The 18,151-nt window shown below is 42.2% G+C and overlaps 1 protein-coding gene across 2 annotated transcripts in view; it reads right to left on the bottom strand.

Moving 5' to 3' along the window:
* TTC27 (tetratricopeptide repeat domain 27) overlaps positions 1–18,151 on the bottom strand; it is a 2,723,583-nt gene that overhangs the window by 1,906,415 nt on the left and 799,017 nt on the right. For both annotated transcript variants that reach the window (XM_044058498.1, XM_044058490.1), the window contains one exon: positions 12,016–12,082. In XM_044058498.1, the coding sequence (XP_043914433.1) occupies positions 12,016–12,082 (67 nt within the window). The remainder of the gene's footprint in view (positions 1–12,015; positions 12,083–18,151) is intronic.

The following is an 18,151-nucleotide window of genomic DNA, read 5'->3' as shown; positions in this document are numbered from 1 at the left end:
TTCCCTAGCAAAAACCTTCTTACTTCCCTCCCGTCTTTACAGTGCCCCTATCCTCACTAATTTACAAACTTCTAACCTATCCAAGATGGAACAGTGCTACAACAAAGTAGTTCAGTTTACCACAAACTCTAAATATCAGACATTACTGTAAAGTGCCATTAGAACTAAACTGACTTGAACTACCCAACTAACGTTATTTTCAAGCCTACTGCCTGCCCTGTGCTAGCCAACTTAGTCACACCTTATAAATGAAACAGATCCCTACAATCAGAAGACAAAAATCTTTTAGCCATCTCAAAATCCACAAAAAAACAGGTCACCCTCTGTATTCATATTTTGTGTCTAAACTATGGAATTCACTACCTCTTTCTACCAAGTCTATGCATGGCCTAACCCGCTTTAAAGCTTCTTTAAAAAATCATCTAAAAATACATGGCTTTGCTCCTGGATAAATCCAGCCTAATGCTCAGCTTTTTCTCTTCTTCCATGCTAGCTTCATTTTCTTCTTCTGTCGCATCTCCTTCCTTCACACTCTACAAAGACCCTAATGTCTCTCGTAACTCCTTCTCTGTTTCTATACCATATCCTTAAGCTACTGCTCAGTCTGTATTGCCTCTATTCATAACTCTCACTATATTTCTGCATCACTAACTCTTCTGCTATTATTTTCCTAACTGAAACCAACATTTTATCGTTCATGTACTACAACAATCAATGTCATACACTGTACTACTTTTGTACACTATCTACTTATACACTATGAACATGTTGTTAGAATGACTAACATTGTCTAATAATATAATTCTATAGAATTGCCCAGATGTGTAGTATATCTTGTAACCTAGTTTACATTCTATCAACTTATTTTTGTATATCAATTGTATTGTTTTTGGACTATAAAGTACTTGCACTGCACTGTATGTGGAGGTTTTCTCCCTGGGCCTCCAGTGACAATGGGTGCTGTAGACCCACTCAAACCACCCTGGTAAACAAATGTCAAACAAATATATAACTAAATAAATAAGTATGAAAGAATCAATAGAGCATCCACAGAGTGTGGATCCAGATTGCATGAACGACACCAAATCAAAACCTCCTTCTATTTAGGCAAGTATGACTTTCTAGTAATGGGTTTTCTGGCCTCCTGCAGTACCCTAAACAAGTCCTCAGAAAAAAGGTGTCTGAACGGAATCAGAAGTCTATGACCCACAGAGTCAGACGGAGAGTTGACAGATGTGGCTAGATAAGAGATCACTTGTCCTGTGTGAGATGGTCCACTCTGAGAGGTAACTTGTGATGACTGCCCTTGTCTAAATGCAGAAGAGGGAACCAGTGTTGTCTTGGCCAAAAAGGAGTCACCAGCAGGATTTTTGGTTTGCTCTGCTAAATCTTGAACAGGACTTTCTGAATGGTAGGAAAAGGGGGAAATGCATAAAGAAACAACCCCCTCTAAGAAATTGAAAGGTGTCCACCTTCCAAACCAGAGGACCTGGGACTATGGCGCAAAAGAGAGGAAGGTGTCTGCTCAAAGGGGAGGGAAACAGATCTACCTGAGGAGCACTCCATTGGTGGACAATGTCCAGAAACACATCCATGTGAATCATCCATTCGTGGGATTGTATCACAGACCTGCTCAGATTGTCTGTGACCGAATTCTGACTGGAGGAGATATAAACTGCCTAAAGAGTCACATGGTACTGATCTGCCAGTTCCCAAGCTATGACAGCTAACCTGCACAGAAGGTATGAATTCTTCCCCCTCCCCATTTGTTAATATACCACATAACTGTGATACTGTCTGGAAACAGTTTTAGAGATCCTGGATGGAAAAGTGGATGGAAAGCTTGAAGAGCTAAAATGAGAGATCTCATTTCTTTTATGTTGATATGGTCCTCCTTTTGAGGAGGAAACCAAAGGCCTTGTACCTTCATGGAAGCCAAGTTGGCTCCCCATCCTAGGTCGGAGGCATCTGTAAACAACTCCTGAGTAGGAAGAGGAGGATGCAAAGGAAGGCCTGGGTTCAGGGAAATCTACTTAATCCACCAAAGGAGTTCCATTCTGAAACAAGGGAGAAGAGGAACCACAAACTCCAGTGGATGCACATGCTGCATCCAAACTGATTTCAGGCACCACTGAAACTTGTCATGTGAAGTTTGGCCAGAGGTAGCATGGGAATGGTGGATACCATGAAACCCAGGATCCTGAGAAACTCCCTGGCCGTAAGAGAAGGAAGAGGGAGAAGATTTGAAGTAAAAAATGAGAGACTGAACGTATGGAGGAGGCAGAGATGCCAGCATATCTGTCAGCAACCTGCACCCCAGGAAGATGTGGTCCTGGAAGGGGGAAAGAAAGGACCTTTTGAAATTTACTGTGAACCCCAACATTTGCAGAAGAGAAATAGTGAACTGTAGATTTTGTTCCAGGGTCACTGGACAAGGAGCTAGAAAAAGAAAATAATCCAGGGAAGGCTAAACCTGGATGCCTTGAAGTCTGCAGTAAGCAATGAAGCACTAGAGGAACATAACATTTCCTGTAAAGAGGATAAATGGGTATGTGAAGATAAGCATCCTTGATGTCCAGAGAGGCCATGTAAGACTGAGGAAAAGTAAGAGGAAACCTGGTTTGCAGGGACAGCATGTGGAAGGTAGGAACTTTCGCAAAAGTACTTAGGTGAGGAAGATCCAGAATGGGTCTCCATGGGCAGTCTTTTCTGAGTATGAGAAACATTCTGGAGTAAAACCCTCTTCTCCTAAGTTATGCAGGAACTTGAATTGTTCCCTGATGTAGCAACTCCTGAAGTACCTGTGGAAATGGATGCAGTTGGTCTTGAGATGGTTGGGCAATGCCCATGAATGGAGGAAGAGTTTTCCAGAGCATGAAGTACCCTTGTTTGATAACAGAAAGAGCCCATGAATCTTGAGTGATAATTTCCCAAACTGGAAGAGACAGGAAAAGACGTAGAGAAAGAGCAGTAAGACTGAAATAAGTGTGGTAGTCACAGACTACAAGGCTTGTCTGGAAAGGGCTGCTTCTGGGCAGGAATTGGCTGAGAGGGCTAAGACTGAGGAGCTCTCCTGCTTTCTTTTGTTTTTAGAAATGGGTAGGTGAACTTGCTTTCTACCAAAATACGTCTTTGAGGGACAATTCCTCTGAAATTTGGGGACAGGCAAAACAAAGATTATGTTTTAAGCCCTGTAGTTCTTTGCCTTTCTCCTTCAAAGATTTAACCAAATCTGCAGCTGCAGTCCCAAACAAAGCACTGTTAACTTAGGGAGCATCTATTAATTTTGCTTTGATATCATCTGAAAGTGGCTGAAGCCTCAACCACAACTACCTCCTAAGAAAAGAGCCAGATGCAGATGCCCTGGAAGATGCTTCTGCTGCATCATAGCTGCATCTAATGGAGTGGCAAACTACCTAAGAAGTTGTTCCTAACAGAGACATCAGCTGAGTTTTAACATCAGAGTCTGGGAGGTGAGAAACTGCTTGAGAGGCTTGAGAAAGAACAGCCAAAGCATATTTGGTTATATGGCTTGGTAATTTATAGCATGGAAAGCTAAGACTGCAGAAGTATACATTTTTTCCCCTACTCTTTCCATAGTCTTGCTATCCTTATCAAGAAGGCAGAAGCTTGGTGGATAGCAATAGCCTGGAAGTTTTGTCAAAAGCAAGGGAAACCACTGCAGGGATCTGCTGAAGGACATCTGTAAAGAAATCTACAGTCTTCTGGCACTTTATAAAATGACCAGGCCTTTTAGAGGCAGGGTCCTGAGAGTCTGGTGTCTTAGATGCTGATGAAAAAGCATCCAAAAAGTCTGGTAAGACTGGAGGTATAGCAGAAGGGGAAGAAGAATCCACTTGCAAAAAATCATAATATCTTTTCTGCACATCAGAAATCTGAGAGCAGTCCCTGTTAAAGAATTCCCATATTTTAGCTAAGGTTTCCCCAAATGTGATCTCTTCCACTGGGGAATCTGTGCCATTAGACTCTTCCTCAGGTGAAACATATTCAAGGGGGGTTGGAATTTGAGTGAACAGGCCAATGATTCATCCTCAGAACAGTCATCCTCACATGATTTCAGCACTCTAACTCTCTTGAGTGGGGAAGAAGTTAAAGAAGAAACAGAATCGGATGAAGGAAGCTTAAGAGCCATGATTATATTAATCAAGCCTTGAGAAAAAGTTTCCCAATCTGATTGTGGAGTCTTAGCTGCAGAAATGTGCTTGGTTTTCTGCTTTTTTTTTAACCTGACATCAGCCTGATGGAAAGTGAAGGGACCCGATGTAGGCCTGCACAAAACAACATTAATTGGAATATCCTCCGTGTCTAGTAACTGAAGAATATCCCTAGGGCTTTCCGAAATAATGAGCCTTGGATCCCACTGACCATCCGATGCGAATGTCTGAATGGCCTCAGAGGACGTGCCTAAGGCAGATTCCGTAAATGCGTCCGATGTGGTACCCACCAAAGAACCCAAGCCAACCTCTGGGTCACTGACCTTGAAAGACACATCAAAGGTAGAAGGTGCAGCTGAAGATTCAGGCCCCAGCTTCTTAACCTTCATCTTCAAAACAGGCTCGAAAGAAGTCCCAGACGTACCCTCCATAACATCCCTAGCTAACTGCTACAGCTGCTGATTTTCTAAATAAATCTTAAGGGATGAAGACGGCTATGTAGGGTCTTAAGGATGAAGGCCTGGCAAACAGAGCAAGAAGTATGGTCGTACTTAGGCCCCAAACAAAAGAGACGTACCTCGTGGCTATCCTTGTGTGGAATCTGGCTCCCACATTGCAGTTGCCTTTCCTGGATGACATGAAACCCTCACAACAGACAGCAGTAGCAAGAGAAAAAAGAACCCCCCCCCCCCCAAACAGGATACATATCTGAAAAGTAGACCAGCAGCAAATGACTCGGGCGAACAGATCTAACGATTGAAGATAGCATTCAGACTGTGGCAGAGAAGTTCTCAGGACTGTAAGAGCAAAAATCGCTTTTATGGCCGATGTACTCAAGCCATTGTTGTGACGTCTCATGTACAAGCAGTACTTAAAAGCTGTGGTGTACTGGCCAGATGTCCAGTCTCCCAAAGTGAAGGATCCCACATGTAAAGAATACTGAAGAATACTGCAACATTAAAATATAAGGACATCACTATAAATGCCTCTTCCTCTTCTGCTGAAATTCTGGTTCATAGACAGGTGCTAGGCATGCAGTCCAGAAGACCATTAAGGATCCTAGCACAAAGTCCCAAATGCCCCAAAGCAATGTCTGGTTAAGTGTCTTGCTCAGGATCCACAATAGGCAAATAAAGGCCAAGGGCTCAACCCCTGAACCACAGGAAGTAACTTGTTTAACAGCTCACAGCCTTAATCCTCTGTCACCTGTCTGATGTATTACAAGTCATCATGACCAGGAGGGCATTTCTCTATAAACATACCATAGTAAGTTGCAATATTTCTGTGATGGGAGTACTTGCCACATATTAAATTGAAGGTTTATTTTTTCCTTTTCGTCCTGTGTTACATCCATAACTTCAGCTGCTAGCTGCTGACTCATTTTGACATGCTGATCCTCATTTCAACCAGTTCAAAAATCCCAACAGGGTCAATCAAAAAGGAAAGGTCTGTATCTACCAGACTTTTATGCTGGACTCTCATTCGTCATGTTTTTGTATATACACTGAATTTTTCCTCATTGTTTGTGACATTTTTTGCAAACAGTTGACAATTTGCGAAAAACAGACAGGTCCAGAGTTGAACTATTCAGCTCAGCTTTCACAAAACAAAGCACAAACTTAAAATGTGATAACAGAAGACTCACAGTACTCAAAAACAAAAAAAAAATATCTAAACTCATGGCAAACCAGTAACTAGGAGATACAGTGCCAATACAGCCCCACTTACTTAAGCAGCTGACAGGTATTAGTTCAAATTATTCATAACAGCAGTGTGTGCACTAAATGAAAAACTGAGCTGATGACTAAAGAAGATGGTCTGTGAGAAATGGGGATTCATTTCCTAAAGATATGGTATAAGATATTTCACATACTGCACAAGCTAACCTCACACACTGACACACACTCACCCACCTAACCACATCAGATTTATTTATTTTTATAGCTTGAAATAAATGTTGAACAGCAATCCATGTGGAGAACATAAACACACAGACTGACTAATAAACAGGGATTTATACAGTTCACACAGTAGCTGGGATTCAGAAACAACTGACCACATAACAAGCAAATGAGCAATATTACGGAAATGAGACCAAATGCAAATAAGGAAAAACATGGCAGTGAAAATCAGACACACACAAAAATAGTATAACAAGACACTTTACACATCAAGTTTGTACATGTAATTTCCTGCTGAACAGACAGACAGAGATGAGATTTATTCGTTACGTTTTTTGTCCCCTTGTCCCCATGCCTGCTGACCATCAAACCCTCCACAACGGGACTTAAGTTCATTTTCTAGAGCTGCCCAAGAAGTCAAAATTTAGCCAGCCATAATGTTTACATGCATCCCCTCCCATCCCAGCAATAAAGATGTTTTATTCTGGCCTAAGCCCTCCCCTGGGTGAGGTGTGCATGTGATCCTTATCACCGCAGGAGCCATAACACCTTCCCCTACCAAATACATGCTCCCATGCACTTGCTCAATGAAGGCTACCACCAACTAATGGCTGGGTGCGTCACATGCATGTCCTCAGGTCAAGGACCCGCCTCTTTACTGCAAAGGACTCCTACAACACACGACTGTCCCAGCCTCCCTCACCAAGGGTAGGCACACCGATTGTTCTTGCCAGCTCTGTCAAGGACCTGGGCCACAAAATAAAATTAGAGTTACCTGGGCCATAGTCAGGGCTTTTATCCCTTTACACCACTGAAGCTGCTTCAGAGATCACGTAAGATGCTGGAAGTAGCATCCTCATTAGCTGGCTAGCATTTAAGAGCTGTTCTCATTGTGACCTGCGTTTGTGCTAACAGTCACACTCCCTGTCACAGACAGACAGAAATGCATCTAATCCGATAAGAACATAGCTATCTTGTGGGCATAGAAACCGCATAGCAACTTGCAGACATGTGCTGTCCTACCATGGAATCTCATGGAATGCACGGAATATAATGTAGTTCCACAGGGATTGATATATAGCACTGACCACTCATGCTACATGGACAATGCAGCAGCTAAAAGGGGACAAGGTGGGTGCTTCATAGGCATCTACCTCACAAACACTAGATCAATTTTTTGATGTCATGCTGCAGCATGTGGAATAGCATATAAGGTTCCCACACACAGTAGACGAGAGAAACACAATTCTATGACATAGCCTGTTTCAATGAGATTCTAGAGACCAGTAAAAGCACTCATATTACCATCAAGTCCCTGCCTAGTCCACATGGGCATCAATATATTAAGCGGAAGAATTTCAACTCCATCTACAGACAGGTGATATGAAGTGCACAGGGTATTATATGAAGTACATCTGAGCACCATTCACGCAGTTCCCATGATTCCCCGCAGCCACTGCTCATAACACTGATAAGTAAACCACAGACCAAGGCTGAGGTATCAGCAATGCATTTGTTATCTGTGCAGTGTTGCACAATGTGGTGGTATACAGACAACTAGTGCAGGGGATGAATATCAGAGGACCAGAGAGACTAAAACCAGCAAAGGGAGAAGGGGCCACATGAGGAATCATCAGAACAGTCTTCAGGGGGACCCAGTAGAGGCTGAGGTGGGTGCAGCATGCTGTGGCTCTGGCAAAGATGTAACATCTGGCAAACAACTATAGGCCAGAACAAACATTTTAACTGATGCATGCAATATTATACCCAGTTGATACAGTACTGGGCATTGACTGCCATACTGTGCATCAGACATCACCTAATCCATGGAATGCAGTGGAATGGACAGGGTACAGTTATCATTTGCCCAAAAAAGGTATGGCATAGTGACAGGTATCAGAAATGTCTACATCACATATGTGGAAAATGCGACAGACTGAGGATGCGGAAGAGACTGTAGTACATGGCTGGATGTCTGGAGGGCTCTGGGTATACTGTTTAGGAGAGCATGCAGCTTCCTGAAGGGGACAGGTGGCCAGATGTTTGGGGAGTCAGCACATTACTAGTGTCAAGGAACACAGCTGCAGCAGAAGGGAAAGTTTTGCATCAGCATGGATGTGACAGGGATTGCAAGTCGATAGGTAGGAATAATGCAGATTCCCTGCTTCTGGATCATTGAGTTGTTTGATGGTTGACTTAGGTCAATGTGTCGACTAGTTTGGGCAATAAGCAAGAGTCATGGCACTGATGTCCACCTACATATTGTTCCATAGTACTATGTGAGGGCTTCTAATACATGCAGTAGCTTCTGTTCATAATTGCTCGCGGTTGTACCTCTTTTTAACAGTAAAGATCAATAAATTAATTAATCAGATAAGCTCTGAACTGTCCTCTCTGCAGTCTGTGTGAATTTATAGCTGACTAGGTCTCTTGGGATGGTGAGAGTTTGCTTGGCTAAAATCTATTTCTTTTCTGACAATAAACAGTGAAAATTGACATATTTTGTTGTTTTACTCTAAAGTAAATTGTCTTGTTTACAAACTATCCCTTTCTTTCAACAAACAGTGAAAAACAGTTATAAAAATAAAAATATAAATCAAAATGAATCCTCCCTTACCAGGCAACTATACAGTCAATCACATACCACCACAGGATTGTTTAAGTAATCTCTGGATTCAAAGCATAGGGCCAGAATGTGTGTAACATGCACCAGTGATATGTCTACACAAGTATGTGTCTCTCAAGGCAACATTACCCCTTCTCTATGTACATCAGGTAAACACCTGTATGTATCAGTGGCTGTGCAGTCCAACACATCCGTCTGTATTGATTACCATGATGGATGGATCTTTACCTGCCTGCCCACATTCCTCTTTCCAGCTCCCCACGAGTTGTCCATCCCACAGTCTTACAATCGCTCTTGTGTAATGTCCAAATAAGGTAAATACGCATATTGTATGTGGAGGTGCAAAATGCCTATAGTTACCCTTACCACAGCTGTGGCAGAACATTTGTACTGTGCAGTACACTCAAATAGCCTCTGTTGAAAATCTGCTTATTATATGGTTGCATAACTGACAGCAATATGAGCACCACAATGGTGACTGCGGCTTCTATCATAGTGTGGCAAGTACACTGTTGTTGTTGTCTTTTGGCTTTTCCCCGTTAGGGGTCGCCACAGCAGAACTCCGGTCTGCTAATGACTGGCAGTAGATTTTCATGGTGCCGAGTTGCCAGCTCGACACCCAACCTTCAACAAAGGCACGCCCATTCATGCATGCCTTTCAGAACGCCACTCGACCGGCGGGGAGGACATGCAGACTACAAACAGAAGGCACTCCCCACACACTGGCTGAGAATCGAATGGGAGAACCTCTTGCTGTGAGGCAACAACACTACCGCTGCACCACCGCGGATATAGTGATGCAATTTCATTAAAATGCTTCTGAAATGCAAACATAGCACAGCTCACTACTGGATCCATATCTCACTACAAGGGACATGCCTGCCCACGCATATACATGGTAGGCCACAAGATATTCTAAGTATGCCTGGGCAGCTCTGCAAAAAAAAAAAAAAAAGGCATCAACAGACTTTTGCAGCTCAGTCAATGGCTTGCAGGAGTATAGTTAGTTTAAATGTAGTTAGTGTACACTTTTAGATTTTCAACTTCTCAGTAATGCTTTTTTTTTGTTTTGGACTGGCCAGTTGTGGACTGTTTCATTATGTTTAATTATATGCATATACTTTCTTACTTAAACTTTAAAAAAATCTAGTGGGTTGATTTAGGTTGACTGTGCTATTCACTGACCCAGGATAGAAGACAACAGGAAATGTGGGTCTGAGCGTCAATGCCTCCCTGATAAATAACCCTGAAAAGAAGGTTGTACACATATAAGCACCTAAGCACATAGAAGAATGAGCAAGATTTAATATGACAATTGGAAATAAGGGGAGAGTAACAGCAAACGAAAAACAAATACATTTTTAAAAGCAGTGCTGGAATCAAGTAGTAAGAAACACCATGGACGTGCCTGTTAAAGATAAAAAGCATGGCATGAGCTCAGACCCACCTGCACTGCTCCAGGACATGGATAGAAAAAAAGCTGGTGAGATTTTGTTGATAGGATGAACATACATACAAACATTCTTGCCAGTCTGTTTCAAGTACTAGTGTAGCAAGTTCAGCTGCTTAGGCAAATGAATACGATTTTTGCCTGTGTCAGAGTTACTTTTGTCAACAATGAATGTATAAACTCAATTTTTCATGTACAAATATAATTTTTATACCAAGATTTTTTCCCTGAGCCACTACTGAAAAAAAGGCTTTTAGCCCAGTCAAACAAAGGCAAAATAAAAATGAACTCCTCCGCTTTTAAAAATCCATAACGACTGGCTTTTAACAAGCATTACCATAGTTAGTAGCATAGCTGATGTTTCACAACCGAGAGAGAGACGGACAGAAAAGTGAGAAACAATACAAGTTTCCATTTGCTTTTTTATCAAATCCAGAACGTCTGGGCTCAAACAAGGATCGATCCCAACAAAATACATGACAGAAATATGTTGCAGTGAGGCAGTGTTTATAGGCTGACTCAAACATCAGTTTTCTTACCTACTTTTAACACTACATGCTCCCTTTCCAATCCTATTGTCTTAATCTTTGACTAGTCTTTCCTGCCTGTATTTTAAACATATTGCATTCTTGTTACATGCTGATTTTCTACACACAGTCTTACCTGTTTGTCTACGATCACACACCCATATGCAGTGTGTGTACACCTATGTATATACATATATATATATATATATATATATATACACACACACACACACACAGACGGATACATACATACACACATACATATAATACACAAATACAGAGCACAGAAACATATGCATATATTACATTACACACGAACAGTAGAACAGTGTTACAAGGTTGCACTCCAGTTTTTGCTGTTCCTGCTGCTTGTTAATATTCTGCATATTTCTACAACTGCACATACATATACCTTGGCTCCATGCTACTAAACTGTTGCCACTACTTATCCCATCATTTTTGCTTATGCTGATCTGGGAAGATGGTTATAACAGACAAATAAAGGATTTAAAGACTGTAGCAAATCCATTAATAGTGTGTGTGTAACAGTCCCTACTATTTTAATCATTTTAATGCGTGTCTTCAGCTTGTTTGCTTGCATTTATTTATCAAATCTGGTAGCAAAAAAAAAGAAGATATCCAGTTTAAGAAAAAAAATCTCTTTCCAATAAATAACAAGGTTGGCACACCAGTTAAATATGGTTCTTCATACATACTTCAAGTCAATGAAACGTCTCATATTTCATCTTCTACAAATAGCGCAAGAGCAGGAAAAATAAAATGCATCATCTCACAACATGTTTATTTCCAGAAGGCTCCTGCTGTTAATTTTTCATGAATCTAATCGCTCCATTACAGAAACCAGAAATCATTTGTTTCTACAAGATTACAGTATATGCACTGTGATAAAAGGCTGTACAGAACAAAAAGAATAGATGTGCAAATCCCTACAGGACTACCCTGTAATGTGAGCATCCCACTACAACAAAACAAAACAAAAGCTATAATCAATAACCTACTTCAAGTCTTAAAACAATAAACTGTTATATAAAGATACAACATGAACAAGTTAACTAGATGGTGAAAATTTCTATTAATAATCAGAATTTTCCATTTTCACATTCTGTTGAGGCCCAACTACCCTCCAACATTTGTTACAATAAAATGATTTTACACAGTGAAGCTTTGGCTGACTCAGTAACTTAATACAAAAACAGTTTTCCCATTAAAATGATGGATAGTTCAGAGTTTAGTATCTTATTTTCTGGGGCAATGTTGCATTAAGAAGGATAACAAAGCAAAAATGTGCAAAACAAAGTTAAGATATATTACTTACAGATACAAAAGCCATGATTTCTTCCTCAGTTAGTTTATGAACAGGGTTATTCTTCTGAAAATCCATGCTGTAAAATAAAAATACCAGTCAGATCACTCCTGCAATGCCAAGTGAAAAATATTATGCATCCTATTATCTACTTTGTCTTTAATTGTCATCCAGTTTACAATGATGGGGCACACTGGATACCCAGGATATCAACAAGGGTCTAATGCAAATCTTAATTCACGAAAGCAGGCTTGGATTCCAGTAAAAAAACATCTTGAGAGCCACATTTCCCTCACTTGTAAGTTGGCCCAATGCTCTTCAGCCACCCACTCCAAACCCCAAAAATAACTTCTTTATACTAGCTACTGGTAAAAAGTCAGTGCTACTCATTACGCACATGTTTTCCAGAAATGGAAAGGCAAGCTTCTATGATAATAGGTTGTTTAAGAAGGAAATTATATAAATAACACACTTGAACAAAGGAATAAGTAATAATCTAACACTAAGTCGCAGACAGTTCCAACTGGTGCAAGATGTTATGTTCTCACAGGTAATCAACCTATTGTGAGGCCCTGCCAATGACTTCTAAGTAAGCTTTCATTTAGGAAGCTGTCAATTCTTTCACGCTGTTCCGCTGAAGCACCACAAGTAAACAAATGGCTATGGAAGGTATGATGCAGACAAAAGACTTAAATAACAGAGGATAGAAAAAGAGAGGGATATGGCCCACAGACAAACCAGTGTCTTACAGTTCTGGTGTTGTTTTGGTACATATTAACTTACATCTCCATTTTCAAAAATGTTGTCTTCAGGGCAAATCAGAGTTGTGTGGGATGAACAACTGGAAAGTAAAACTGTGTAAGGAAATTGCATAACAGAAGATTGGCAAGTGGACTACTGCGGCAGCAGTACAGTCTACTGGGAGTTTAGTAGCAGAAGGAACAATGTCTGGCAAGATTTTCAGAACTTGGCACTATTCATATGACCATGTTCATGGGATATCAACCCATTTGAATCTTTCAATATACAGTAGGTGTCGTCCCACACAATTTTAAGTACTTTTGGACTGTGAAACTGTAGGGAAGGTGGTTCCCGAGTAGCCCAGAGAAGAGAGAGGGTCCAATACAGTCCACCCCTCTGAGAAAGAGACAGAGGTTGACAGACACTAAAAACTTGATCCCCCAAATCTATCCAGACCTAAGGAAGGCTCAAAGCCCTGTGAAAAAGGTGGATATGGAGGTCTGGCAGAGGAAAAGGTGACAAGGTTAAACAGTATTCCACCCTAGCACCAGGATGCCCCAATGAAACAAGATCAAAAGAAAACCTATACTGCAACAGGGATCCACTCAATTATCCACTATTATGGCAAGTTCCCTACATCACTGGACCACAGTCATTATATGGATCACTGGTGGAGTATTACTGACTACTCAGAGGATTCCCAGAGTACACAAGGTTCAAGAGGTACAAGATTTTGTAGAAGTGGGTTCTCTAGGACAGTTTGTATACACACCTTTCTGAGTAAGGCTACACCAGTCACTGTGTCCCTGGTCGTGTGACACAATATGCCAGTTTAGCTTTTCCCATTGTACTACGAAGCAGAAAGAAATGCAGGTGCTAGCCATTTGGAGGTTGCTTAGATATTAGCTTCCCTTCCATTTGAGTTGTAAAAAGATAAAAAAAAAAGCTACTCTGATACTTTTTGTTCTATATAATGTCTTAATTGTTTATATACATGCAAAAAAATGCAAATCCTCCCTCCCCCATTCTGAAGGTTAGAGAATGAAAGAAAAGTTGTGTAAAATCTTACCATAACCATAGATGTCCTTCTCTTCCATGTTGCAGTATTCCAAACTCTTGGGTTATCCTCTGCTTGCTACCCTAAAGTCCGGCCAGTATACGAAAGTTTGTACTCACTGCTAGATACGTGGGACACCTGACGGTGTCCTAGGGAACATGGGCCATATAAGTGACATCTGCACATACCTTTCCTTAGAAATGAACGCCCTAGTCGGACCTCAGTCCCAGGAGAGCTGTACAAGTCCTTTGTCATCCAAGAAGGAACAGTTTACATGGAAAAAGGGCAAAGGAGGGAGGGAATGAATACTGCAACATGCAAGAGAAGGACATCTATGGTTATGGTAAGATTTTACACAACTATTCTATGTCGTCCAATTCACATGTTGCAGTATTCCAAACTCTTGGATGAGTGCCAAAGCTCACAGAGAAGGGGGTGGTGGAATGGAACCGTTCTCCATGAAGCCATGAAGGACTGCCCTAGCAAACCCCGCTCTGGATCAGGATATGTGATCCAACTTGTAGTGTTTATTAAAGGAATGGACAGATGTCCATGTAGCTGCCTCCAGAATGGATGTGGTGTTCAGTCCTTTGAAGAAGGCCCCTGATGAAGCCATGGCTCTAGTAGAGTAGGCCTTAAATTTGGATTTGAGTTGTGTCCCATGGAAAGTGTAGCAGAAGGAAATAGCCTTGGAAATCCAAGCATAAATGGTCTGTTTTGTCACCGCCTTTCCCAGAGCTCTGGGGTGAAAAGAGACAAATAGTTGCTCCGATTTCCTAACGGCCTTAGTCCTGTCAAGGTAAAATCTCAGTTGTCTGTTAACATCAAGGGAATGCAAGACTCTCTCACTGTCATTTTGGGGGCGAGGAAAAAAAGGTGGGTAGGTGGATACCCTGATTTAAGGATAACTCATTGACCACCTTGGGCATAAAGGAAGTGTTGGTCCTCAGGGTCACTCTATCTTTGTGGAAGATGAGAAAGCGAGGAGTTGCCATGAGGGCCTGGAGCTCTGACACACTTCTGGCTGATGTAAGGACCATGAGGAGTACAGTTTTCCAGGTACAATGTCTCAGGGATGCCTTAGAAGCTGGTTCAAAAGGGGCAACAGTGAGTTTCTCTAAAACATAACTTAGATCCCATGGAGGTGGAACTGGCCTCTTGGGGGGCCTGAGGTGTAGTACTCACTTAAGGAATAACTTTGGAGGGAGACAGGAATCTAGACAGGGATCAAGATGCAGACAGACTGAAATATCAGCAAGGTGTGCTTTAACAGAGGAATATGCCAACCCTGCTTGCAAGAGTTCACAGAGATAGGACAGCGCAACTCTCTTTGAAATGGATTTAGCTGTCTTTGTAGACACCACATGGAGAATCTCTTCCATTTAGACAATTAAGATCTCCCAGTATTAGGTTTCCTGGCCTCCTGCAGGACTGTTAGCACATCCTCAGTGTAAAGGTGTCTAGAAGGGATCAAAATTCTATCACCCACAGGGGTAGATTTAGAGATTCCAAATGGGGATGGATCTGGGATGCCTTGTCCTGTGTGAGAGGATCCAATCTGTGAGGTAACTTGCATTGATTGCCCCTGGCTAAATGCAGAAGGAGGTGGGAACCAATGCTGTCTTGGCCAAAATGGAGTCATCGGCAAAATGTTTGGTTTGTCCTGCTGTATCTTCAGTAGAACTTTCTGAAGTAATGGGAAGGGGGGATGCATATAGAAACAGCTCCTTCCATGAGAGGCATCAGTGTTGCCCTTGCTAACAGACTGGGAAGCACAGTGCAAAACAGTGTTAACTGTCTGTTCAGAGGGAAGGCAAACAAATCTATTTGTGGTGTACCCCACCTATGAAAAAAAAACACATCCCTGTGACACTTCCATTTGTGGGATTGTGACATGGACCTGCTCAAAGTGTCTGCCTGAATGTTCTGAACTGAAGGGATGTAAACTGCCTGCAGGGAGACTCCATGTTGGGCTGCCAGGTCCCAGGCTTGGAGAGCAAGTCTGCAAAGCAAATAAGATTGGGTTTTTCCCTGTTTGTTCACATAGCATAGAACTGTAGTATTGTCTGTGAACAATTTCAGGGGACCTTGTTTCAGAGCATGAAGGCAGGGTTTCAGGACAAACAGGATAGCTCTCATTTCTCTGATGCTGATGTGTTCCTGCCTGAAGGTGTGTGACCGGGTACCCTGCATTTTTAGGCTGCTCAAAGTAGCCCCCCAGCCCACATCTGAGGCATTTGTATAGATTTCCTGGACTGGTGCAAAGAACTATAATGGAAGTACTGAGTTGAGTATGACTTGGTTCAAACGTGACAGAATCTCCTTCCTTAGGCAAAGAAGGAAGGGGATGCAGAAGTACAAGGGGTACGAGTGTTGGGTCCATGTGGACTCTGGTACCATTGCAATTTCCTCATGTGGAGTCTTGCCAGAGGCAGCATGGGTATAGTGGAAGTCATACGACCCAATAATCTGAGATATTGTCTGGCTGTCAAAACAGTGGCTTTGAGAATAGAGGCCAGATATTGCCTCATGGTTTCCACTTTTTGGGGTGGAAGGAATGCCCTCATGACATCCTGTCCTTATCCTGCAGCCTAGGAAACCTTAGTCCTGGGAAAGTCTCAGGTTAGACTTGGGGAAGTTTATGTTGAATCCCAGTGCCTGCAGGACTGAGATGACTTGATGTAGTTGGGTCGGAAGGGATCTGAAGCATTCTGCCTGATCAGGAGTTCATCCAGGTATGGGAAAATTTGAATCCCTTGGACCCTGCAAACAGCAATGACTGGAGCCAGACACTTGGTGAAGACCCACGGAGCCATAGACAGTCCAAAGGGAAAGGGTGAGAACTGAAAATGTAAGGAGCCAACAGCAAAACATAAATATTTCCTGTAGCTGGACCTTATAGGGATATGGAGGTAGGCATCCTTTAAGTCCAAGGTGGCTAGAAATCCCTGTGGTATCAGTAAAGGAAAAAAGGTCTGAAGGGTAAGCATATGAAAGACAGGCACCTATAAGAAAAGATTGAGGTGAGAGAGATCCAGGATAGGTCTCCAAGGGTCCATCTTTCCTGGGAAGTAGGAAGAGTCTGGAATAGAATTCTCTTTACTTTTTCTGCCAGAGGAACCGGTTGTATGGTTTCTTGTGAAAGGAGGCTTTATATGACTGCCTGGAAAAGTGGAAGTTGATCTTTGGGTGGCTGGGGAATCCCCCTGAGAGAGGGGAAGAGATCCAGGTCATAAAGTAACCTTTATCTATGATAGAAAGGACCCACCTGTCTGAGGTGATGTTTTGCCAAACTAGAAGACAGTGAGAGAGCCTTAGAGACAGAGGAATGGAGTCTTGTGTTGGGGGCGTGGCAGTGAAGGCAGGTAGTCACAGGCTACCTGCCCTGTCCTGAAAGGGAGGTTTCTGGGTAGGGGTTTGAGCAGGCTTAGAAGGGGTCTGTTGTTTCCTAGTGCCCTTTCTTGTCCCAGAATGGGGAGCTGGGGCAGAGTGTCTCCTCACAAACTGGGTCTCCGAGGGATAGTTCCTGTGAAAGTTTGGTAGGGAAGACAAAAGTACAGTTGTGTACACTTACCATAAATGTAGATGTTAGAGTGTATTCACTGTTGCAGTCATCACATTTGCATTATCTGCTTGCAGTAGCCCTCAGTCGGCCTGATTATCAAAGTCTTGGGTCCTGCGTTGGTTGCTGTCTCATCTTCCGTGACGTCAGGTTTATAAAGCATGCAGCCGACGCCATTACATCAGTTTTTCTTGCCCCAGATGTCAGGTGCCCCTCTTAATGGGAAGCAATTAAATATATATATATATATATATATATATATATATATATATATATATACATATACATATGTTATACCTCCAACAAAAAAGCAAATACACCAAAAAGCTTTTAAGTATAGTAGAGGAGAATAGAGGTATAGCCAAAAGAATCAGGGGGCTGGAGGGAGGGTAACCAGGACTGCAGCAGTGAATACACTCGAACATCTACATTTAATGGTAAGTGTACACAACTGTTCTATGCTCTTCGTGTTTCACTGTTGCAGTCATCACATTTGGGTAGATTCCCAAAGCTAAGGATGGGAGGAGGATTTAGATAGCATTACGACCAACTATAAGGCCCTGCAAGACTGCAGTGACAAAGTCAACTCTGGATTTAGAGAAAACTGGCAAATGGTAATGCTTGGTGAAAGTATGTACAGAACTCCAGGTAGCAGCTTCTAGGATGTCTCTGGTAGGGACACCTCTGAGAAAGGCTTTAGAGGTAGATGCAGCCCTGGTTGAATGGGGTCTAATCCTCTGTGGGATAGGTTTTCCATGGTGCTTATAGCAGAAATTAATGCAATAGCC

The sequence above is a fragment of the Protopterus annectens genome, chromosome 1.part2 (genome assembly GCF_019279795.1).
Source record: "Protopterus annectens isolate FY-2018-M chromosome 1.part2, PAN1.0, whole genome shotgun sequence".
Lineage (NCBI taxonomy): Eukaryota > Metazoa > Chordata > Ceratodontiformes > Protopteridae > Protopterus > Protopterus annectens.
The sequence above is the reverse complement of the archived record's forward strand: the minus strand, read 5'-3'. Positions and strand labels throughout refer to the sequence as shown.